At 38.0% G+C, this 26,800-nt stretch overlaps 1 protein-coding gene across 1 annotated transcript; it reads right to left on the reverse strand.

Moving 5' to 3' along the window:
- Positions 1 to 24,636, reverse strand: DESI2 (desumoylating isopeptidase 2). The gene is made up of 5 exons (XM_075203555.1): positions 24,135 to 24,636; positions 8,962 to 9,034; positions 7,645 to 7,738; positions 3,954 to 4,095; positions 1 to 1,475 (listed from the first exon to the last, which is right to left on the reverse strand). The coding sequence occupies exons 1-5, from the start codon at positions 24,171 to 24,173 to the stop codon at positions 1,245 to 1,247; spliced, it is 579 nt and encodes a 192-aa protein (XP_075059656.1). The 5' UTR covers positions 24,174 to 24,636; the 3' UTR covers positions 1 to 1,244.
- Positions 24,637 to 26,800: the final 2,164 nt, after the last annotated feature.

Genomic DNA, 26,800 nt, shown 5'->3' on the forward strand with positions numbered 1-26,800 from the left:
AGATTAAAAATTAACAAACCTAAATAAGCAATTTAAGTCTGCTATGGCTGTATGATATTCTAAGAAAAACTGCAATTTATGATAGAATATGGAACTTTTAACAGTTGACATTTGTGTATGAAATAGTAATTGTAGTGTGTGTCATGTTATTGGGGTATACTTATTTTACTAGTAAATCATGGATTTTCATTTGAAATCTAAAAGAGACCTTCTCCAGATAGACTGGAATATGTTATCAGACCAGTAAACTACACAAATTAGGAAAAATCTATTAAAAATATTAGACCTTCGTGTAAAACATCATGCAAATTCCCTGATCTAGTAGAAAATGAACAGTACTTGTTGGTAGATTTTTACTGAACACCTAAGTAACAAACGAGCATGTGGGTCACGTGTGTAATAACACACTTTTGCAAACTAGCACCTTATCTGTGATGTTATCAGGACAGAGGCAGGAACCATTGTTCTTTCCCTCAGTGGCCTTAAACCACAAGACCATCTGCTTATGCAGACAAATTTATTACAGCAGCTCCTTCAATAATGAAAGGTGATAAATATTACCCTACAAAACATCTGATGTGCATAAAGCAAATTCAACAACTTCATCCAGGTATAATTGGTTTCCATTTTTTTGTCAGTTAACACTGAATGAAGACATAGGTGGTCAGTGGCTATAAAGAATGTAAACAACCCAAGTGCAACATGTCCTTTTACCATTACATGACTTACAGCTGACAGTCTTCTTGCACCCAGGAATAGCCAAAATATATCCCATAAAATATATGTCTGTCCTTGTATGAAAAAACATATGGAGACTCCTGAGGAGTATGTGCTGCATATAGGTGCTACTGGATTGCACAATTGAGGTAAAGAACATTACCATTCATTCTGTTGATAAAGGGAGTAATACTCCTTTCTTTGTCAGTGGCAGGCAAGAAACAGATTTGTAAACCATGGAGACAGAAATGATAACGATGTAGAAATGTATGAAAGACGCGTTTACAATTTGCCATGGTGGGTAGATGTGTGTGAACAAGGTAACCATCATATGTCCTATCAGCTGGGTTCTTCTGAATACAAGCATCCTGAGCTGAAAATACTTGAAAAGGAAAGTAGGCTCTCATGTCCCAATGGGGAAAATATGTCCACTGTTGAATAGAAGAGTGTCAGTTGCTGGAGATTAAATCTGAAACACTTATTTGAAAAACAAGTGCATTTAATTGAAGTTCTCCAAAAATATTCTCTTATAGCTTGGTGTGACGACCAGGTCTGGGAATTGCTAATGTGGCGGAGGAGGTTGTTGCAGCTGCATCTTCAGCTTCTTCCAGTTCTTCCTGCAGCTCCTGGCTGACACTGGACTGGAGGGCAGCAGGTGTCAACCATTCCCTAGGTAGACAGCTTTGTAGAAAAGGTACACAGGAACTAAAGTATGCTAACCGGTTTACCCAACGGGGGATCTCCTTCCCACAAAGGATCTGCAAAACAAATGAGACTATCTGGTTACCAAATCAAGGGTGGATAAAGGGAGTTATTAAACCAAGCCACAGGATGCAATGAAACTAGTGAGATGTTCTTAGCACTACAACTTCTGACTATTACAGCTGCTCACTGCTCTCCAACTATCAATAGAAACAAAAGACTGCAAATTCATCTTTGTATAAAAATGACCGCACAATGGAATATTGATAGGAGAAACAGCTCATATTACATAAACATCAGTATTTAGGAATCCTGTACATGTGTGCATCATTATGTTGTCAGTGTCCAGATCTTGTATGGTTAAGTATTAGGCTTTCAGCTAAAAACAAAAATTCAGACCTCTGCCTGGGAACAGGAGGAGCTGTAACTCGTGTTAAATACACTTGGCGCACTTTAAACAGTTATAATCTAGAACCTTGATTTATAAACAATATATAATCACAGTCATTGTATTATAAATTAAAAACACCAGCATTACACATTGGGATAAAATATGTGGTTCTTTCCTTTGTTGCAAACAAATTTAGGATACAGTCTAAGCATCAATCCCTGTGTACCTTGAGTTTAAGATACCAAAATGTTGTGATAAGTACTGTGGAAGGGAAGCAGTGTTTACTATGCCAGTTATTAGCTGAAGGTTTAGAATTTTTTATAAATCAATATGTGATTTTAAATAGGAATTCCTAACTCTAGTGTCCCAGACACAAGTTCCATAACTGGAGGACCACCAGCCATGTATAGTACATGCAGAGTTTCAGCAATAAAGAAATTATTTGAGTTATGTGATCAGAAAAGATTCTTAGCTGAAGTCAGATTTTAAAAACAGCTGATATGTCCCACTTCATCCTTACATTGGCTTCTGTCACCATGCACCTGAGCATGTCAGCTAGCAAAATGTTACACCTGGATATAAAAAGCCAAAATAGAAGGTGGCCACCATGTAAATGACCCACTTCAGGTTCAGAAGCGAGGTAAGTAAAGCTTTGTTGTAAAGCTGTAGTTTACAGCATTCCGTCAGTAAGGCTGTATGACAAGTCAGGGAAAATGGAGGTGGTTTCAGGACTGCAGTTGGGAACCCCTAACAGTCCTGGGTTTTAAAGGGTATCCACGCTTAACCACGGGTGGTTGAATTAAATTGACTGAAGTAAGTGTGTGTGTGTGTGTTGAGGACCAGAGAAGGGAAATGCTGATCTAAGCCTTAAACTTGTCCTCTAACACCTGGGGTAATACAACAAAAAGTAGTGGAAAAGCACTTTATTTGGCAAATGCTGCCTTTGAGCTTGACTACTGATAATGAATAGAAGGAGGACAGCAGATCGGTGGCTAAGGGAGTCAGCCCCCAGTACATTTTTGGATGTCCCTTGATAATATCCCTAAATTCATGCAATGTCCAGACACATTTTTAAAGACGTCATTAGCTCTCTTTCCCAGCCACTTGTACTATTTTCTGGTGTGGATCCTCTGGTTTATGATGGTTTCAAATAATTATTCTATATATTGTGTATCCTAGATACTCATCTGGCATGTTTTGCTGAAAAAATGTCAGGGAAACAAGATTGAAAACGTACTATATTAAATAATGAGGTCAGATACACTATGTTTGTTGCTTGAATTGATGTATTTTGTTCTGTTCTCCATAGACAGTACTTTAATCCTTCCAGTGGCAGATGTTTGGAAAAATTCTCTTGGTTGCAGGGACAGACAATATCATTCCTCTTACACATATTATGATACACAAGCAGGGTCACATGGCGCTGCGCAGGTCTGATTTGTAATGTGTAGCAGTTTTTATATATGAGCAAATTATTTACTAAATAAACCAAAAATGCTATTTAGAAAATAAGATTTGTTGCTTTTTTCCGAGTTTACCAATAAAAGTCTTCAATATTTGTCGCTCTGTCGTCTAGTCGCTTACTTTTTGATACTAAATTATTATGTAAGACTCGGCAGCTTTACCTTGAGAGCTGTCGAAGATATTTGCCAACGAACTATGTATGTATGTTTTTAGATGATGTGTTTTATTTGTCAACAGCCAACATGGTCTGAACGAGATATAGATGTAAGAAATGTGGAGGCAAAATGTTGCAAGCCTAGGGATCATCGATCGCTATACGAATACACTTATGGCGTTCACACAGTCAAAGACACAATAAAAACTGCAGTACATGTTCATTCTCCTAACTTCTATGTTTAGCCAATGCATTTGCTATATTTTATTATTACTATGTTTACGTATTGATGCTGCTAGACAATTCACTGCGGTCCCCTGCATGGTTCTCTGTGACTGGCCTCATGGTCACGTTTTATTACTTTAGCATGAAGTTTAGTCGTCTCTACAGTCAGTATGGCAATATGCTTTTGGTTCTAGACTACATTAGGTTACGGACATTTATACACACCATAACAATGACAAAGCAGAAATAAGACAGATGTATTGCTTCTAGAAGAGTCTATGCAGGATAATAATAACTTACCTCTGATAAAGCTGATGAAAAGTGGTTGCAGTTTTTGTGCATGAGATGATAGGCATTCCCTTTGAACTCCTTCCCAAGCTCCTCCACAATTTTTTCTATATCATTCTCAGTGAAATCTGTGCTTCCCAATGCTATCGATTCCCTAAGAAGGAAGAAACAAATCATTAGATAAAAAAGGAAAAACCTGATCTATTGCTAGAGTGATTTGTAGTAAATAAAAGTCAGTTCCTAGAATCGATCCGGGTCAGGGCCAAGTCAAACATTAAAGAGCTCCCAGTGGAGGTAACCATTTTGTGGTCTGTATCAAAATTATCAACAATGCTGGAACCAGTGCCTCAGGTTTAATAGTAATGCATGATGAATATTAGACACGAGGGGCCTCAGTATCTTCACTAGATTCTAGTTAGAGGCTAAATTTACATGAATCTTGACTCAGCCCACAAAAAGGCTGCTTTGCCTGCGTGTCTGTGACAGGTGATCTAACGAAAACCACATAACTAATTTAATTAGGAACTTGCACACACTAAGAAAAGGCTTTCATTCTTGGTATCAATACTGTAAAGCCATACAATTTTGCAAATAAAGACATGGCCAGTGGCTATTGAGCAATATGAAGGAACATACATCTGCTCTGTGGTAGTTTAAACAGTAATATGCACATAAAACCCTCCATGTCACAGGAAATGTTATATTATTCGGCCTTGTGACTATGGTTTTGGAGCTCAAAGAGAACGTGCACAAAATGTGCAGGAGATACATTAACAAACATGTGTGCCCAGGTCTTCCAGGCATAAGAATATGCCCCTAAGTCTGAAACTGTGGAGGGTAGAATATGATTACCCTCCCCAGCCACTGTTTCCCTCCTGTCACATTACATCTACTGAAGTTAATGGAGAGTCTCATGTCAGTCAAACATGACCAGCACATCAAATGCTTCTTTCTTAAAACACCCTTTTTTTATTTTTTGCATCTTTAAAGCCACAATGAAACACAAGATATTTGTCTTGGGAACATTGTTGCCCATATAATCAGACCTTTAAACTTATAGTTCACAATTGTCATCATCAGGAGAAAACACTGTACACAAAAGGTTAGTTATTGCTGTAAACAGGGTAACTCATTGGTGACAGTCAGTTCCATAAGAGAAATGAACAGGGCACATGAATGCAGCACCAATACATTTGTTGTGGTTCCCACATTCTCCATAAATCTAAAAAGGTCTTTTTAAAGCAAATGAGATATGCAGCTGTTACAATGAGAGAGGAGAGCAGCTCTTATCCCCCATACATGTTCAGAATATACCATGTATTTAGCTGAACAAAGCAAGACAAGAACTAGCATTACACAGACTTAACACACATAATTGCATCATGTAATGAGGTGTAGACTGGCATTTAATACATCCCCAGAAGAATGTTCATACATCAGTGCAATGTATTTTGAACTGCATTTTGTGAAAAGGAGCAATAAAATAAAATAGGAAAATTTATTTTTTTAGAGCTATTGTACGTGAGTGTTAATACTTCCATATTGGATGCATATTTAATGATTTTATGGCAATGTATTTGATATAATAAACCCTTTCAGGACCAAGGTTTCTTTTATACATTTGTGTTCACATTCCTGTGCTGATGAGGTTTATTGACCAGCATCACCTTTTAGAATTGCACCTTCTCTGGTCTCCCAGTTCCTTACTGCTGCCAAGAGGGAAGGACCGTTTTCAGAGTCCTTCCACATGATGCAGTCTATATAATGGGAATCCTTCACAGCAAATTGTGACTGAACAAGGAAATATAATATAGTGTTTACTGTCCTTAATTGTATATGTGACAGTTACAATGATTCTCTCCTATACTGAACTTGTCTTGAGCTTATCAATATTTTTTCTTACATGAGAATAGTCACCAGATATTGGATTGAGCACTATGGATGAACATACAAGTTCACTATAGGTGACTTTGGATTCACATATACAGTTAAGGATGGCACATCATATTTCTTTTTACAGTCCTGACATGCACTGAGGAATTCCTATTATATCCTGTCCAAATGTCACCATTTTGCTTTGTGCTGATTAAACAACAAACCGCTTTGTGTACCCATGTATTAAAATGTACACACTTTTTTCTACTAGTGTATTGTAGACAAAACTATTTGTCCTTATTACATGGACCCCAAATACATTCTTTATTCTAGTTCCGAGAAAGCAATATAGCCTTCAAACAAAATTGTATTGACTTACAAAGTAATTTTTTTGCACCACGACGTGTGAAAAAGGTCCTAGCTTGCTACAAGACTGTAACCTCCCCAAAAGCCTTCCATTCAGAGTACGTAACGTTCAAATGTATTCATTTATTACTGTTGTTTTTCTCCATACTTTTATTAATTGGGGATAGGGGAGAACACTTGTGCGTTTTGCATTCTGGATTCAGGGAGACCATTATTGTGGAGGCTCGGAAGTGCCAAAAGATTAGGAACACCATCTGTGACAACAGATATCTTTTAGTAAAAGCCTAGCTGAATATCTTAGAGCAGTGTTGACTAACCTGCGACACTCCAGGTGTTGTGAAACTACAAGTCCCAGCAAACCTTTCCAGCAATAAGCTGCTATATATATATATATATATATATTGGCAAAACATTTCACAACACCTGGGGTGTCACAGGTTAGCCAACACTGTCTTCAAGTATATAAACAATGTTAAACCTCTGACTTTTGTTGGCATTCATAGGTATTAAGTGCCAAACCAATAAAAACACATTGTTCCCCCCCCACACACTTCTGTTTCCCTTCAGCTACGGCGTTTTCACACACAAAGAGGGCAGTTGAAGAACATATTCCACTACTTATCTCTTCTCGCACAGGGATATATCTGTGTGTACTTAGCTAGTCATGACCCAGGGCAGAGAACAAATAATGGGAGTAAATTTGGCTTTTAGGGGAAAAACATTCCACCGTAGGCTTTCGTACAAGAAGTTATACAACTTTATGAAAACCCCAAAATTACTCCAGTCAGAGCTTGTTAGTGGTGTGATAAGATTATTGCTACAACAAAAATATCTCTTTCCCTCTATTTTAATTAGTCAATTTCTCTTTTACTAGCTGCTTACGGATGTATAGTATGTTTTCAATATTTATACATCTTTCTTTTTCCAGTTGTTTATTTAGTGTCAACAGTCACTTTTAATAAATAATGTTGTTGTTTTTTTGTGTTTGCCCATCTTTTTTAGGGTGTGTTTTTTTTCCCCCAGGACACATGAAGGGGTGGGCACTACAGTTCCAGTATGTTTTATCGTAAAAAGAGACCCCCTCCAAAACTGGTAGATTACAAAACACTATGCCCTTTGTCTGTTGGTTTTAATGGAGCCATCATACAACTTTCTTCAACAAAGTAAAAAAAATAATTAGTCATCACAGACTCCAGTGTAATAGCTTTTTTCTGTGCTCAACTATGAAAAATTATAAATGCTTATTTATTTTTACGATGCATCTCTAAAACTCTAATTTATAGCCACACAAAACATTGATTTAAAAATACATAATTTCACAGTCAACTTTTAAAATGCCTGTTCTATGGAAGTTGTGTTTGCTGGTTGGGCAGTCGCATGACTCCTATGGGTGTATTCATGTATAGGAAAAGGTCAGTCATTCCCAGTTACAATGTAAACAGAAATCTAAGTTTCTACTTACTTAAACTTAAATGTGTCTCCCAATTCTGTGGAGTCCCCAGGTGAGATTTCAAAGACACCAGAGAATGGATACGGGTGACCACCATAAGCAAATTCTTAAGGAAAAGAAACAAAAACACTTAGCAATTGATCTTACAACCCCAACATTGTTAATCAGCCACAGTTTTAAGCCTTAAATAATCATGCCGTTTGAGAATTTTATAGGGGAGGGGGGGGGTTTAAGAAATTATTCAGATAATACAAAAAAAGTTTTTTCTATTTGGATTATTTTAGATACCTAAAACTTGACATTTTAGATTATACTGGATTTGCAACTCTGAAACTGTATTAAGTGCACTGCATAACTGACACACACAAGTTCCTATTTAGTTCACATGTAGTTTCCCTTCCCTATTTCTAATTACTCTTGTCTGCAGTCACCATCATCATCATTTATTTATATAGCACCACTGATTCTGTAGCGCTGTACAGAGAACTCATTCACATCAATCCCTGCCCCATTGGAGCTTACAGTCTAAATTCCCTAACACACACACACACAGAGAGACAGACTAGGGTCAATTTTGATAGCAGCCAATTAACCTACTAGTATGTTTTTGGAGTGTGGGAGGAAACCGGAGCATCCGGAGAAAACCCACGCAAATACAGGGAGAACATACAAACTCCACACAGATAAGGCCAAGGTGGGGAATTGAACGCATGACCCTAGCGCTGTGAAGCAGAAGTGCTAACCACTCAGCCACCGTGCACCATGAAAAGTTCAAGAATAATATTCCCTCCGACTTGAAAAAACGAAAAAAATGAGCATGATGCTACATAACACCTATTACTAATATGCCCCTTGTGCTCTGTGGATCCCTGGGGGCTGATACATATAGCCATTTTCCTGGGCTGTGTGATTTGCCTTACATCTCAAGGGCAAAAACCAGTGATGGGTGATGCAGCGCAAGGGGTGTGTGAGCAGGAGGACCAATCAAAAGTCACAATCAAGGATATTGACTGAAGAAGGGGTTGAGGTTCCGGAGGTAAGCAAGTGGACTTTTTTTTGAAGTGGCGCATTAAATGTTTTGCCACTTACTTAGTAATGCAGTTTTAACATGCCCTTACATGAAAGCAGATATATAGTATAAGTAGTATTTTGCAAAAAGATGCATTTTAACTACCCACATAAAGTACACCTCATAGTTATAATTACTTTTAACAAACTTCTACAGCTCTTTATTAGTACATAACACACTTAATTTCACTTCCAGCTTATGCTTATTTTATTTGGTATTAGTAAAAGTGGCAAGGCCATTTAAAATGAAAACTAACATACCTCTACCATACACCTGAATACCAGAGTGGAAGACACCAATTCCTAGGGATGACGTGTACTCATTGATCCAATACTAAAAAAATAAATAAAAAAAATTAACATACATAGAAATAAATATGGTGGCATCAAACACAAAGTATGTTTCCCTTGATAGGATATGCTGTATAAACACAGATTAAATCACCACATGTATGTTTTTGAATAGATAATTCCTTTCCCATAGGACACTATACATTAAAGATTTGAAAATAAGCACAAGTGTACATGTCAAAGTATTTAACCTTGGGTAGCTTTATAGAAAGGTACACATAAAAAGAACACTATCCAGCCTACAGTAGAAGTGCAAATGGATAATCCTTAGGTCGTGAAGGAAAATTTCCCTTCTAACATTATCTGATTAATGGGGCAATTTGAACTTTATTTCATTTGTATATTTTTTCCCCCTTAAAGAAGTTAACTCTGATGGAAACAAAATACGCATAGTTTGAGTCATTACAAACTTGATATGCACTCTGGCCCTAAAATTCTGCATATAAGAGGTGTTTGGAAAGTATATGTAATCAGATGTGAAATAAAATCACTGCATTAAGTGAGACTGCACATATTTGTGTTTTGACATGAGTTTAACTCCTGTGTATTTATTTTTCAATAGGTCTGGCTCATTTAAGTGCATTGGACGTTTTTCAATGCAGTTGAAAACCTACAGTCAACTCAATAAGAGCACATCATAAACAAAACAAGATGCAGTTAAGAAGTGCGTACCCCTCTGTGCTTTGCTTGATTAAGAACTTATTGTTTTGTCACATATGTTTAAGATAAGCAGATTGGACGTATATGCAAACACTTAACGCATTTATAGCTGCAAGTCTGTATATAACTCCATTATAGCTGTAAATAAAAAGTAGCAATTTGCATAAAATGGACACTGCTGTATATTGCCAGTGGGTAGCATGGTGGTTAGCACTGCTGTCATACAGTGCTGGGGCCATGGGTTCTATTCCAACCCATCTGTGTGGCGTTTATACGGGCTCCCTGTGTTTACGTGGGTGTCCTCCCACATATACTGGTAGAGTTAATTGTCTTGTTACCTAATTAACCCCATCGTGTATGTGTTACGTTATATATAGATTATAAACTCTACTGGGGGCATTGACTAGTGAATGATTAAATATTCTCTGTAAAGCACTTTAGTAAGTTATTTATATAGCGCCTACATATTATTACAAATCTCTCATGTGAATTCAGGTTAATGTTGCACCGTATGTGCCAGGGTACATATCTTCCTAACCACACACAGGAAGACCTGTACAGCACAGATCTTTAGATTTGTAAAAAGGGACCCTTTCTTTCTAGTCAGCTGATGACCCCAACATTCAGCAGTTTGATCAATGGCTGACCAGATGTCCATATCTCCACATGAAAGTATTATTATCATCATCATCATTTATTTGTTAGGCGCCACAAGGTATCCGCAGCGCCGCACACAGTACTAACAGTAGACTATACAGGGTGAAACCATACACAACAATGAACAAAAAGTACCAATACTTCAGAAACTCCGGCTAGTCATATGCAGTAAAAACGGAGCGGAAGAACAGGTATGGAGACAGGAGGGGAGGGGGCCCTGCTCATACGAGCTTACATCCTAAGGGAGGGTAAACAGACCAGGCACAAGACACAAGTATAGAGCGGTTTACTGGATAAAGATTGTACATTGAGATTATTTTGTATTTTATTTTATTTTATATTAGCTGTCTATGAGTAAAGTACACAGGAAAGCACAAACATTGGCTTTACTTCCAGCAGCAGTGAGAGGTTAGGCTCACCGCTGCAATGCCTCGATAATGATACTTTAGTGACTGATGATAGATTCCAGGAATAAAACCTTCCAAGCTTACTGTTAAGTCAGTAATCAATGCACTCTCACCACTGCATGAAGCTCCATCTATAAGTTATGAAGTGTGCTGCATCTAGCCTCTACTAGATAACACTACATTACTTCACTGCCAAAACAGAGCCTCTGCACATTACAGGACTATATTCCCAGGCTAAAGTTATGTTTCAGCTGCATGTCAGTAACGATGATGGTAACCTGGCAGGCATCTACAGAAGGGCTTGTTCAGCCCATACTCTGGGTTGTAGTTTACAAAACTAGTTTCATTGTTTGCACACTACCGCCAATTTACATGTAGGGCATCATAAATACATTTATAGAAATGCAATCATTATTAATGGTATCTCCATTGACATTTGTGTCACTATTGCAACCTTCAAATATTAAATACAGAACAGACACGTCTATTTGCCTTTTTAATGCCATGTTTAAAACGGCCATTTTACAGAAGCAATAGTGCACAGTAAAGTTTCACAAGAAATAGGATATACAACACAAAGATTTCCAAGTAACTAAATCAGAATGAAGTTATGAAACAATTCAAAAAAAAAAAAAGCCACTTTACTTGTATGGATGGATGAAAGAAAAATGAACACTGAGCATCTAGCAGTCACATTCCACCATCAGTCACTAAGCACAGCTTCCTTCTGGCTGTTACAAGCATTACAAAGTGTTCAAGCACTGTATCCAAACAAAATCTGTCAGTATAAGTACATGAAGAATAAACATTACATGAAAATAAAAATACTGGGAACACAGATACACCACAGAACTCCACACATGCCAGACTCTACCTCAATAAAATCACCAGAGTTCTCCCCAGATATTTACAACAATTTCATTTTCAATTACACAATCATTATTTTCACGTAAAGGTAGATCACACTGCAAGTAAACAGATTTAACATTCCATTGCTCTTTTGAAGTATTGCTTAATTCTGTACACCAATAAGTTCATAGGGTCCCCTACTCAGCACAAGTAAAAATCAGTATCCACCACAATTCACACACTACCTCCATGTAAGGTAAATCATGCAACAAAAGGCAGACATTTTCAACAAATCAGATTTCTAAGAGTACAGGTATTATATTCTGAATGTAAATTACTGCAGTAAAATTTACCTTGTCAACTGAATGCTGAATTAAACCTAGAATGTAGTATTTATCATGTAGTGCAAGGGTCTTCATTACATTTGCCCTTCCATTGATATGAATATACTGGTTTATTCAGAACACCTTTAAAGGTTGGTAATTGAAGTCAAACAGCAGTCACATCCTCACAACCTAAGGACTTGATCGGAGTAAATAAGTTGCCCTCTAAATAGCAATTTATGTTATATATTACAAAACAATTGGACCAATCTAGTATCACCCACTTTATAGGTTATCAATATGACCTTGCAACAAGCACTGTGTACAGTTCTGGGGGCTCAGTCACCAAAAAGCCATTAATAAGATAGAATAAACACAAACCACGTAAATATAGCAGAACCCCCTGTCCAAACACATACAAAAAAGGGGGGCAAACTAGATGGGTTCTTTTCTGCTGTAAAATGATAGGTTTCTATTTATAGCATGGTTGTAGTCTGCCAAATATGAGGAAAGGGTTTAACTTAGCCAGCAGAATGGGATAGGCTCGCTGCTTCCTCACATTGGACACTGGGCATGCTTATTCACTTCTTCATGCACTACAGGTCCAGTATGAGACAGAGGAACGCATGTAGTAGGTTAGCTGGTGTAAATAGTGCTTTAATTGTACATAATCTCTTCACGTCCATCCGTCACCCTCCTCACTCCTGTTCCTTTGTTTGGTATTCCTACATTTGGCAATTCTACAGCTGCTGATGAACTCAACGCCTGTCTCCAGAGTCCTAACATAACCTCTGTAATCCACGCTATTTTACGTTTAAGTCATTGTTTTTGCTTCCAGATAGACTGTACTGTGTTCTATCTACCAAGGCAACTTTCTACAAGCAAAGGCTGAGATCTTGAAACTGGTGCAAGTCATTACAACACTTGCACATGTATGAATAGATGGCTCTTCCACAGAGTTAGAAAGTAAGCGCTTTCAGTTGCAGACATGACTTGCCAAAGGCAAGAAGCACCTTTTGTACAACGCATATAGGCAGTGCCCAACTGTGCCAAATAGTTAATTTTTATTTAAATTCAATTTTTATTGAGGTATAAATTATGACATATACACTTGAATGCAATATAAAATACATATTTTCACATTTGTTTTACAATCCAATGAATGATCAACATTCCATGCCCATATTTTCCAAAAAGAAAATCCCACTCTAAATAGGATCTAACTATTAGAAGGTGGTGATAGATTAATTGGGGGATCTGCAGAGACAATTCTTAGCTCAAACCATTAATGGAAACTGTTCCAAAGTTGTGTTTGTATATTCTGAGGTAAAAGAGCTATAAAACTTTCCCATGTGTCAAAGAATTGTTTTACTCTGATCTCTTTCTGCAAAGATGTCTCTATCCAGTCCATTCAAAATATAAACAATAGAGTTTTTCTTTGATAAGAGAAAACATAGGAGGTGAATTTTGGGCGCAGCCGTGGAGTATGCTCTTTCTGGCTGCAGCCAAGATTGCCAATAATAAGTTTTCTACATCCTTTACTAACTTTGCAGCTACCTGGGAGTATTCTAAATATCGTCCATTCTGGAGACAGGGGTACGTAATTTACCAGGTGTGTATTAGAGAATCTTCAAATCCGAGTCCAAAATCGTTTAATTAGGGGACACTCCCAAAAGCAGTGTGTCAAGTCCGCCCTCGGAGACCCACACTTCGCTCAACAATGAGACTCTGATAGTCCTATCTGAAAGCGGCGAGATGGAGATAGATATGCTCTATGATAAATATTAACAAACATTTACAAAATAGTTAATTTTAATGTCTTCCATGAGGGAAAATGTAGTATGTAATGAAGATGCAACACACAAAGATAAATGGATCACCTCATACAACCATGGTTTGCATTTAAATCCAAAAGAGGATGGAAACCCCAGGACATATCTGACTGAAGAGGGTATCCCTGGGTAGGAAGGGAGCTGCACACAATGCTCGATCTTGGGTCACCCTCTTTGGCCAAATATGCCCTTTGCTGCCAAGTCTTCCAGCCAAACACAATAAATATTGCAATGCAGCCAAAGGTTTCCGTCTCTTCTAAATGAAATAGTTACACCAGACCATAAGATAAGCTTATAAAACTAATTATCTAAAATTAAAAAAAATAAAAATCAATCCTAAACATAATGTGCTGTTACTATTAGAGGTAACAATTTGTAATTGAAACGAGTACAATTGTAAACAAATGCATAGTACTTCAGATTCAAAAGTGGCTAAACATAACTAGAGCCACAGAGCAAAATACGTATTTAAAACTAGTAAAAGGCGCAAGGTAGGAACAATAAGGGCAGACTCAATTCAGTACAAGGTGCAGCGATATGTCTCCGGAACAGTCTGTGGTGACACAATCGCCTCAATGTTTTTAATCAAATCTCCACTCATTTTCCCTTGTGTTCCAAAGAGAGGAGAGGAGAAAATTAGTGTAGATGTTTGTATTGGCCAGCGATGTCCAGCTGCACCTCATGGCCAATTCAATAAGCCACCAAATATCAAACCTGTGGGTGCATACGACTGAGAAACGGAAAAAGATCATTTAAAAAAAGCACTGTCAGCCTAGTTACCAACGGTTCTGTTCAAAATGTGAAGAATTATTTTGCATGCTATATGCAACGATAAATTATATTCCTTTTTGGAACACTTGTTGCCCTTTGAATTGCAATAAGCACAAGAAGGCGGCCACTGTTATTGTTAGTAACAGGAGAGAACAAAGCATGCATCCCCACATGATCTATACTTTCTATTTATAGGAGCAGAGGCCAAGCATTCATAACATCACTGTTAATATAATTTTTCTTCATAGAAGACAGTCCTCATTTTAATCGGCTTTTTCAAAACCTTCTTAGTAAAACAATACAGATGCTGCGCTTATAAACTTTTCCGTGGTGTGCAGAATGTAATACATCATAGAAAGGATTAAAATTCAAACAGGCTGTGCTTGACTACATCATTCCTTTAAAACAAAATGAAGTAACCTAGTTAGGAAACTGACGCACAGCTACATACACACAAAAAATCAACAACAAAATATTGAAAATTATTGTCCACATTTGTGATACCACATTTGAGTTACATATAATAAACAGAAAAAAAAAGTGAATAACATTTTGATAGAAGAGCTGGGACAAGGTCTGCAATTTGGAGGCTTGCTAGCCCAGTTTCTTCTGAGAAACTATCTTGTGTACTTATAGATAAATAATGTTACCTTCAGTGCCAAAAAGTAGTGAAACTAAATAAAGAAAAAAAGGACACTTTATATTTTATTAGTTCAATGTCAACATATTGATTGACACTACGGATCTTTATGAAGGCAGACCAGATACACGACCCTCACCTATAATACAGGGATAAAATAAACCTATTAACAAATTAACACAATGCACGAGGAAATGAAATGCACTGCAGAAAGCATTCATAAACTGTATCAGTGCTGTATGACAGAAACTTGGCATTTCCGGTTGTGACTGGATCACTATTAAATAACCTTTGATATAAATTTATTTAAAGCAAATAGCGCAGGCCGCTGATTTCTATAAATTGCCAATGCACTTATTTTTTGATATTGGGTATATTGTGAGATAGGAAATTGTTATCTCTGAGACCAGGGTAGAAAATTTGTTTTTTCTGTTTACCCTTCCTAAAGGAAATACCTTATTTCTGATATAGATATAGATATAGATAGATATATATATATATATATATATATATATATATATATATGATACAATGAGCCTTTGTTTACCACGCCTGGTGTATTGTGATGTGGTGAAGTGGCTTGTTTTGGGGTTTTTGTTCTGTCGGAATGCGTATTCGGTGACTGTCTGAAGTATTCATGCCAGTCAGACCTTTTGACTTGCTAGTGGGTCTCCTGCCTCTGAAATAAGATCCTGGAAATCACAGCGAGGTTTTTAAGAATTTCATAGCCAAGTATAAATATTAGTGGCTTTGCAATGCATGTAAATCCATGTTTTGGAAAACGGGGTTACATCTAGATTCTAAAAATAGACTGTGTCCAAATCTGTATAAAATGCACTGACTTGTACACTGAAATGTATTCTTCTGATTTCAACTAACCTGATCACTGGGACCTTTAACCAGTGAGAGCAAATAAACATCTTGCTTCATAGACCTGCTTGAAAACATCTTCAATATTGCTGTAATCCTGTGACCTGCCGATTAGACCCTAAAATCTAATCCGTTCTCCGGCTGTCTGAGGTTTGGACCCAAGTTTTTCCAGTACCACCGCTCTGCCTGCTACTAGCCCTGGTCAGTGTGATAGGCCAGGGGGGGATCCATCCACAGCAACCCTGATCTATAGTGAGAGGTCAGGAGTACCAGCCCGGGTACACCAGCAACGAGCTACACTAGCAGCATCAGTTACCCAGAAGGAACGTGGTTCTGAGTGCAATAGAAGGAGCTCAGTGGTGGCAGCAATGTAAGCCCCTCCTACTACGGCAAGAGGGCGCATTTGTGATAACGAAAGGGAACGGTGGCAAAGTAAGCCCAGCCAGTTCCCAGCAACAACAGACAGGGTGGCATAGGCGGTCCATCCTGTCACACCGGTAGATGAAGCATTCCTAAAATATGCAGGCATACAAGGACTGTGTCATGGATTTCCAAAGTATCAATGTACAGATAATTTATAGTATAGCAACAAAATATTACCATGCAGCTTCCAGCAAGTCCTAACATATTATATTCTATTCATCAATCCAAAACTAAATCCCTATTTACAAATCAGATCCAAGTTAGCCTGGACCCTTACCACAAATCCCAATTTTGATCTCCCTACAATACTCATGCACTGCTCTGTGAGGATTGTTAGAATTTTCAATTGTGACCGCTGAAGCGTATCGGATTTTCAATCAATGTAGTCATCTACATTTCATCATATTGGATTTGTTATCACCCACACAGGGCAATTTGATAATTATTATAAAAATAAATCAGACTGCATGATCAGATTGTATCACTGTATTTCTTTGCTCTACAAAGTCTTTGTATAGGACTCCTAGTACCCAAACCTGTGTTATTTGTGTCCAAGTAGTACTATCATTTCTAGCAGTTTTGTTTATATGGCCGACACCATATTAGCCACTACCAATCTGTTATATCACAATGGATACAACTTAATACATTGTGCAATGGTCTCTTATAGGAGACTAGAATCCTCCTTCCACTATTTGTGAATTAGTGCAAGTTTGATAAGGTCAACAGTTTATAAAAGGTCTCAAAAATCAGAAACTCTCCAGCAATGTCTAGAAATTATAGATGCGCTGAATGTTCTAGGATAAATGATTAAAGCTGCGCTATCACTTAGTTAAAGGTGGCAGTCACAGCTCAAGAGTGATCCTTCCTTTCCCCCCACGCCCGTTTTCAGCTGGGGATATGAGACAAAGGCTCTGGCTGAAGACGGTGAGGAGGGAGAAGTAGTAGGTAGTAAGGTAGTAGTGCAACAGACAATAAACACAGCAATTTTAATCAGTATGGGAGTGGGTCCAATCCTTACACCCTATACATTGTAAGCATGGCACTCTTTACAATTTAGAACAAACATTAACATGAGGAAAGTGATGCCACTCTATAAATAAATGTTAAAAACAACATTCCTGTAGGTGGTGGGCACAGGGCAAGTAAGTGTATATATATATATATATATATATATATATATATATATATATATATATATATATCTACCATATATATATATATATCTATATATCTATATATATATATATATATATATATATATATATATATATATATCAGAAGCAATTCAAATGGTTTGGTTATATGTATTGTGTTTGTTACGAGTCTTTTCCAGTGTATTAATTTGTGTGGCACATTCCTGCAGCTTAGATGTCCAAGGTTAAGGCCACACTGGCTGTTTTAGTCACAAGATTAGGTAAAATTAACCCAACTAGACAAATTGCATGATCCGTAACCAATGTATCCTATTACACAGTATAAGAGTTGCAGATGTAGCTCATCCAATAAAGAGCCAGTCTTCACTAATCAGATTACACACACACACACTTGTTAGAATTGTTTATAAAAAGAATAAAAGATACAAATTTGCCATCAAGAGGCTAAGGAGGGTCTATGGCACAGCATCGGATCACTGTGGGATCCAAGGCATCACCAAAATACCAATCACTAAGTACCCCCTGGAGGGTAAATTTATCAAACTGCAGGTTTGAAAAAGTGGAGATGTTGCCTATAGCAACCAGATTCTAGCTATCATTTTGTAGAATGTACTAAATAAATTAATTTTTGATTGGTTGCTATAGGCAACATCTCCACTTTTTCAAGCCCACAGCTTGATCAATTTAACCCCTGTGAGTATATGTATTAAGGTTCAATTCCTGCAAATAGACAATATTCAGTGACTTTGCAAGCAAAATTGTGTTTAAAGGCAAAACTTATCTTTAAAAACATTGCCATTTAAATTTTGTCTGCAAAGTCGCAGAATTTCGGCAAATTGCAGAAATCGGACCTACATTTATTCCTTAGGCTTTTCTCCTGCTGAATGGATTGGATAAGAACTCAGACATACACACCATGCTAATCTTAAACGCTGCCACGTGTCTGTTTGCAACTCTACACCCACCCTCGCAGTAGCAGCTCCTCAATAAAATTTGGTACCTGGCAACCAGGTAATAGATCTCCATATATTTAAATAATAAATCCCAAAAATATACCAAATTTATATAAATTATAAATATAAATCATTTAATAATAATTTATAATTCACAAATTTATCTCCCAGTCCTGTCGACTCCACCTCAAAAACATTGCCAGAATACGCCCTTTTCCTACTCAACATGGTACCAAAGCTCTTATCCATTCTCTCATCTTAACTATTGCAACCTCCTGCTGTCTGGAATTCCTAACACCCATATAACCACACTTGAATCCATCCTAAATGCTACTACAAGACCGATCTTTTTCTCTCACCACTCCACATCTGCAGCATCACTTTTCAAATCCCTACACTGGCTCCCTGTGTCGTCCAGAATCAAATTTAAATTACTCACCCTTACCTACAAAGGCCCCAACAACACTACCCCTGCATACATCTCAAATCTCATATCAAAATACTTTCCCTCCCACCCTCTTAGATCTACCTCTGACCTGCACCTTCTCTTCTCTCTGATAACCACCTCTCACTCCCGCCTACAAGATTTCCTGTGCTGCTCCTCACTTATGGAATTCCCTACCACCCTCAATCAGACTTTCCCACAGCCTTCAAATCTTTAGATGCTCTTTGAAAACCCATCTCTTTTTTTTTTTAGAGGTGACCTTATCTCCGATAACACCATTCACACTAATGCACCCTCACAACTATCCCAATCTCCACTCTGAGCCAGACTCGCTCCTCTTGTTTCAGCTGTGCCTTCTTCCCCTTAGAATGTAAGCTCTCTAATGAGCAGGGCCCTCCATACCCTTTGTTTTCATGTCTCCATTCATTTTGTCTGTTCTTGTTTTACGTGTGTACTGTTTTATGTATGTCCTTGTCTTCCCAACTGTATGGCGCGACAGAGCACTGTTGCGCCTTACAAATCTACGATAATAAATATACACAAATTTGATGTCACTGATTTATTTATAACAGCTTGCTTCCCAAAGAGGTCCCACATTGGGTTGTTAAAATCTACTGTCGTAGCCAATCATTACCATGTGCCAACATTTCAGAATTGCAAGGGGTCCCGACTTGGGTTCACCCCCCTCCACTCCTGACACCCTTTGCATTTCCTTTTGCTTCTCTTATTAATTCATATCCAAACAACAAGGCTTCTTGCTCCATTCAAAAGAAGATCCACCATCTGGCTTCCACTCACTTACAATGCAACTTATTTTCATCACTGACATCTGTTGATGTATCATCACTTTCCGTGAACAAAGTTATTTTAAAATAAATAAATATAAATCTGCTGCTTGGGTGAAAAGATTTAATTAGACAATTTCATCACTGCTAGAGAATGGATTCCATTAAAAGTTAAAATATCAGAACAAAAATTGCGTCAAGATGTAGTAATCCATTTTAATACATTGGGCAAGATAAATGGGAACTTTTCTGAAAAATAGTTCATAGGTAAACTGCATTACCCATAGGAACCAGATTCTAACTGTCAATTTGTGATGGCTATAGGAGAGCACAGGGGTTAGCTTTCCTATCTCTGTGTAATTTGTATGTTCTCATGTTTGCATGGGTTTCCAACCCCCTCTCCCCCAAACCGATAAGTTATACAAACTCCAATGAGGCAAGGACTGTTGCGTTTGCAGGGGGATTCATATACGTGATCGTGCAAATGGGTCTGAGGGTGCTTTGGCAAAATGAGTCAATAGCCTATATCTAAACAGCTGCCAAATAGCGTGCCAAAACAAGTATCTGATCTGCAGTAATCATGCATGGTTCACCAGTGGAAATGGTCAGGGTACAGGCCAAGAGTAAATTACTGCTTTGTTACAGAAGGTAGAGAATGTGTGTCCGGGTGTGTTATGGGAGCAACTCTTTTTCAGAGAAGATGAGAAAGTAGTGGGCCTGAAGAGGCTGCTTTGAATTATGCTGAATGAATGTAAAAGTAAACAGTCCATTAACGGATATAGTTCAGTAATGTCAATCCACTGTCAGTAGTGTTCTCCCCAGCACTTATTTCCCTGGGTGCTCCACTTGTCTGTTTTTTTACTTGCCACTGGGCTCTTTTTACATTACATTGTGGACAATACGTAATGTCTCCCAGTACTTGACTGAATTGTGAAAAATAGGAGAACTAGCTGGTCTCTTATTCAATTTCCTAACCAAGAGCATACTGGATTTCTTACCTTATTGTACAAAATACAGTTGTTTCACCACATTTACATCTCTACACAAAATTGAATGAAACACGACAAGATTATTTTCTTGGTGTGTCACAATGTCTAAAGCACTTGTGCAGCAGACCTTCTATGGAATATTTACACATTTCCTCAGTAAGCAAATTGGATTTTCTTTCTACATGAACCAGCTTGTACGAGAAGACCTTGAATTACTACGTTATGTACAACCCACACCATTGAGAGGTAGCCCATTGACTTACATTCATTTCAAAATATCAACCAAGTTCATCTTGGAGTCTGGGATATAGTAACACCTTCTAGTAGAGACTCAAGGCACCATTCACCAGGAAGTTAAAAAATTGTCTGGTTGCTACAAAACATCCAGGTGATTGAGTGGATTTTCAAACAGAGAATTAAAGAGTTTCTGTGGAAAAATAGTCTTTATGGCTTTTAAGAGATACGGAGTGGCAAGTAGAAAGTAGAATCATTGTCCCAAGAATGGAGGAATTTCCAATAAGTTAAGCAAGTAAGATTTAAGGAAATCCTCAAGGTAGAGGTAGATGTTTCCATAGTAATATCCATTGCAATATTACAATCACCTGTCATCACTAGGTGGTCTTTATACAGAAAGTCAACTTTGACTAAAAGATCTTTGAAGAAAGCAGAAACCAGAATGCTGGAGCTATACATGTTGACTAGAGTGGTAGATTACCAGTTCAATATCACTTAGAGAACAAAAACCACAGAATACACAATATCTGACTTCATGTATAACTTCTGCAGACCTTTTTCCATTTAATTGTGCTGTTGAGGCCTTTGACACGAGAGACGGGCACTTTAGGTGAAGTAGGTTGTGCTCTTCTCTAGTGGGGTTATTCATGGGACAGATAATAAACCAGGCTCAGCTCATATAATAACTCTTCTTCCATATATCAGGAAAACAAAACAAAAACAAAGGGTGACAGATTACAGGAAAACCAGCTACCCACAGAAAACTGGATGAAAACACATGATATGCAGTATACAGGAGACAGAATGACCAAGTGACACCTATAAAGATAACAGTAACTTACAACATGGGAAAACTCAAAGAGGTAATCTACAAATAATTCACCAATATGCAGATCAGAACTCAAATGGAAGCATAAAAAATAAAAAGGGAGCTAATGTATGGGAAGAAAGGGAATAAAAGAGAAGTAAAAAAGGAGTACAGGAGCAGGCAGGGGGAGGAACATAAAAATGTATGGTTTACCCAAGACTACTTTACAAGCCTCAGCTAGTGGAACAGAAACATACGCAGCCAGTCCTAAATGACAAACCATAACGGTAGTAAACTAATCCAAAATAGTATAGTCGTCAGTTAGGAATCAAAAATAAGCAACTAGAGCAGAGCTCAAAATAACTCAACAATCAGGGATTATGTTATATTCAAGTTCTGGAACATCCTAAGGTAGTTATAGAAAGCAGGCTGAGAGAAGACATCTAATGTCAGCTGTGGGAGTCTGAGAACTTGATCTGTTCTGCAAGATACTTAATATTATAAAATTAATTGTCCATTGTACTCTATAGCGAGTTAAAAGAAAATCCCAATTAATATTCCTTAATGGGGGGATGCTATGTGAAAAGATGGTGCTCCCATCACCATGACAAGGAGAGACTCAGTTGATAAGCTGGTGCTCAACACAAACCATTGTTGCCGAGCTCCAATACAGGTAATTTTTTTAGCGATGGAATCTACGTCACGATCATTGTTTTACACATCAGTGGAGCACATTGCTCCACCATGTTGGTCATTTAACTTATTGAGGTTTCGTAAAAGCTTAATTTTGGAAAACATCTAGTGGATCATCACAACTGGAGAAACATATAGGTGCAACAAAATGAGCATTAAGTAGATTCATTTCTGAGCACCCCCAAGCAGTACAAGCTTCTCAAACACACATCTGTGATGATGGATCACCAAGCCTTTCCATCCTCTAGCTGTCAAGTTTAGATAGCAGCTCCCTAGGTGTTGCTCTTTACTCCACCTTCTCCTTTACTATCCATTGTCCAGTCTCTCTCCCAAGAATGTTGCTTCCACCTTTAAAAGATCTTCAGGATATGACCCTGTCTCAACCATGATTCTCCCCAAACTGCTTTCACATAATAGCTTTATGCTGCTGGATAATGCATGGCCTACATCAAATCAAGCACAAGATCAGACATGGCCTGAACGGAGTGTGGAATAATATTTTTAAATAAATGGGCATCTGTTCTGATGCCTTAATACAGTATTATGGATCAACAAATGAGAAATATAAGACAGGAAGTAAATACTCACCGCTGGGCAAACACATCGGTATAAGAGAAAATTACCATTGTATATTTGTATTGTGCTGGACAGTCAGAACAGCAAAACATACATTAAAACAAAACAAGTGCATACAAGGTTGACAAAAGAGTTTCTGATATGAGAGAGTGTAGAGAGGACCCAGATCAAGAGAGCTTACAGTCTACAGGCTATTAGCAAAAAAAATTAAAGCAAAAACAGAGACAGCCATTGTCTAGCAAAACACAAGAACAGGGGAGTCTTAGACAATTGCAAAGACAAATCTGTTTTACCTATACCCGGCCATATAGCTCCAAATACATAGTTTACTCCAATCAATTTATCAATTATTAATATGAAAAACTTTCAGTAAGTGTACAATAAATGCAGGGTCTGAAAAGTCACTGAACAGGTATTGAATGACAAGGGAAAACAAAGAATCACTTGCTAGAGTAATCAAATTACTAAGCAGAGTGACTAAATATATCTGAAACATTTAGTGCAAACCATACAAGGCAGATAATTACTTCAGTGAATCACAACCATGTGCTGTTAATACTGTGGTTTAGGCTGCATAATCTCCAATAATCAACATTTTACCTTCTGCCTGTTGCAACACAATCTTGTTGCGACCTAAAATGATTCATTAACAAAAGATGATGGATAAGCCAGGAAAAATAACTACTTTTTAAACAGAAAATATCTTTTTTTCCCCAGCCACCCTTATATACAGAGCATAGTCACTGTTTTTATAATACAACATCTAAATCTCTATGTTGGGGAAATAAATAAAAATGAGACCATAAAACACTTATGGGTCAGGGAAAAACCAATAAATTGGTAGGAAGTGGGGAGTGATGGCTCTGTCAATAAAAGGTAATTACTCAATACAAAGAGATAGATACTGAACCAACATGTAGAAATGTAATGTGTAAATTGAGAACCATTAAGATAAAGTAAACAGACGGGCAGTGTGCCCAGAGAGGTATATCATCAGCACTATATACTCACCATGTCATACACATTGAGGATCACAGGCTGGTTGGCCATCTCTCCTCATGTAACCCAGGGATCAGCCTATATCTGCTGCTGCTGTACCACGGGGCAAACCTACCGAGAACAGACCACAGCCAGAGCCGCGGAAGTTCCCCTCTCCCTGGGGCAGTTCCCTTTCTCGCTGAGTCCTAGTCCGGCCGGAGAGCAGGAGGGTCTGCCGGCTACAATGGGGTTACTGGTGACGAGCTAGCGCTGATTGTTCCGCAGGTCATGACCAGATGGCGAGGTGGGGGTTAGACTCTGTAGGACATGAGGTCACAGGGAAGTCGGGGGATCCTGTGGTGATGGAGGAGGGGAGGTGACCGTACGTATCCCAGTATAAGCCGCATCCTTTCTGGATGTGCCCGTCCAGTTCCCGTTATAGTAATATGTCTGGGATTAAACAATGACTACGTCAATGTAGTTCCGGCGCAGCCGCTGCCTTTTCTTCCGCCGCTAACCGGCTGGAGCGCCACAGTGTCCAAATACAATCGTGATCACTGACGGAAGCCGGCGAGGTATAATTGCAGTGAGCGTAGCGGTTGTTGGAGCCACGATCCTGCTGGGACTAAAGACAAATGTCACTAACAAGGTGGGATCCAAACAAAGCCCCCATAATCTCTTCATGCTACAGCTCCAGTAACCAGACCCTAGGAATATAACTTTTACTTATCTCTTTTGAGTGTACTTTTATAAGAAGTTGAATTTCTATTGCAATTATTTCAGTATTTTGCTTTGGAGCTTAAAAATCTAGACCTTGATACGTTTACAATATAGATGAAAAGATCTGGACCATGGTGGTTTGGGAATCCCCACGCCCTCACATGTTACTAGGCAGCTCAAGTAGAGCAATTTACAGCCATCCTCAAACTTTGCCTGGTGGACCAATATACCTTTTGTGATGGATAAAGATTACCTCAGGGTGTTGTCCCAGCCACGGTGACAGATATCCAGAGCAATAAGAATTAGTTATTGTTCTAGAAGCCTCATTACAACATTTCTCAGCATGTGTATAACTGAAAGTTTGGTGTGAGTGTCCAGCTCCATCTTTAGAACAAATAAAAAAAAAGTTTGTTTTTTTATAAAACAAACCCAAAACCAGATCCATAAATAATAGTAAGGCAGATATAATATAATATTTATGATATATCTATCTCCCTGCCCCCTGATGAAATAATATTTATTTAATGTGGTCTGGACAGTAGTCCCATTTATTTACAAAATTGCAGGCTGAAAAAAATTATTGCAGTAATGTTTTTTTCAGCTTCTCTACCTACTAATGTACCTACTGAGGTGGAACAGGTATGATGGTGGTACAAGTAGCAAACGCCAGTGAGATTTACCACTGGAGGCCTTATTTGATATATAGGGTGCAGTGAAAATAAACCCTATCACTAGCAAAAACTCCCAGTTAAGGGCTTTTGTACTTTGATAAATAGGGCCCTTTGTACTAAACATAGCAAACTTATTCAGAAAATTACAATATTTGGGAGTTTAGTATAATGGCAATTTAACTCAAACTTAACAGACTTTGGGGACCTTTTATTTCATACTTGCCAACTCTCCCAGAATCTTCAGGAGGGTCTCCTGGACCCCCGGGAGAGTATGGCAGCCTCCCGCATCTGCCAACTTCTTAGTGAAGTGGACAGAATTAGATCCAAAATGCCACGATTCCCTGAGAATCGCCAAAATGACAAGATTTTCTGAGCCCCACCTCCGGCACAACCACCTCCCCCGGCAGCTCCCGGACGCCGACTGCCATAAGTTGGCAAGTATGTTTTATTTCCAACCTTTATTTCTTCACGTTAATTATAATTTCTTATCACAATGATAAGAAATGATTTAATGTGCCTATTTATTTAAATTGTTCAGCTGTGACAACTGCTCCGGTAGGAAACTGTCCCTGCCAATAATCTGTAATAAAGTGATTGCAATCGTGATCATTTTTCCAACAGGTTCTTCTGGCCTTTGTACAGTTTGCAACGTAAGGAGGGGAGGAGCATGAAGCCTGTCACAGTGCTCCGAGGATCCCTCTCCTGTTATGCTCTCCCCATAGGATAGAAAAGCTCACACCATCTTCAGAATTTTGGAGCTTGTTAAATAGTGCATTTTGGCAAGTCCCATAGAAAGCTGTGGAGACTGCATCGTGATTGAAGATGCTGGGCAACTGCAGCAGATATCGTCAATTCTCTAATAATATATAGGCATGTTTATCTAAAATTTGCTAATCCTACAAAAACTGCAGTTCTCTGGCGATTTACCACACTAAAATCCTCTTTGGAGATTCATAAATAGACCCCATGTTTTTTTTGTTGGTTTTTTAAACTGTTTTATTATGTCAAACAGAGAGCAATATACAGACATGCAACAAAGCATGTATCGGCATGAGCCAGGATTATACATTTATAAGCAATAAGGATAAAGTAGTGTCTAGTATCAATTTAGACAAAATATTGTTCATAAAGAAGCAATAATAGAGTCCCATTCTTCGTATAAAGCTCAGGAAGGGTACTCTCAATTCAACACAGTTTTTTTATTATACAATAATGATTGTATTTCTATTAATATAAAAGGAAAAATATAATAAACCAAAATATAAAGGTGATTAATCTACATAAACTAAAAAGAAAAAAAAAAATTTT

Source organism: Mixophyes fleayi, chromosome 3, assembly GCF_038048845.1.
Source record: "Mixophyes fleayi isolate aMixFle1 chromosome 3, aMixFle1.hap1, whole genome shotgun sequence".
Lineage (NCBI taxonomy): Eukaryota > Metazoa > Chordata > Amphibia > Anura > Limnodynastidae > Mixophyes > Mixophyes fleayi.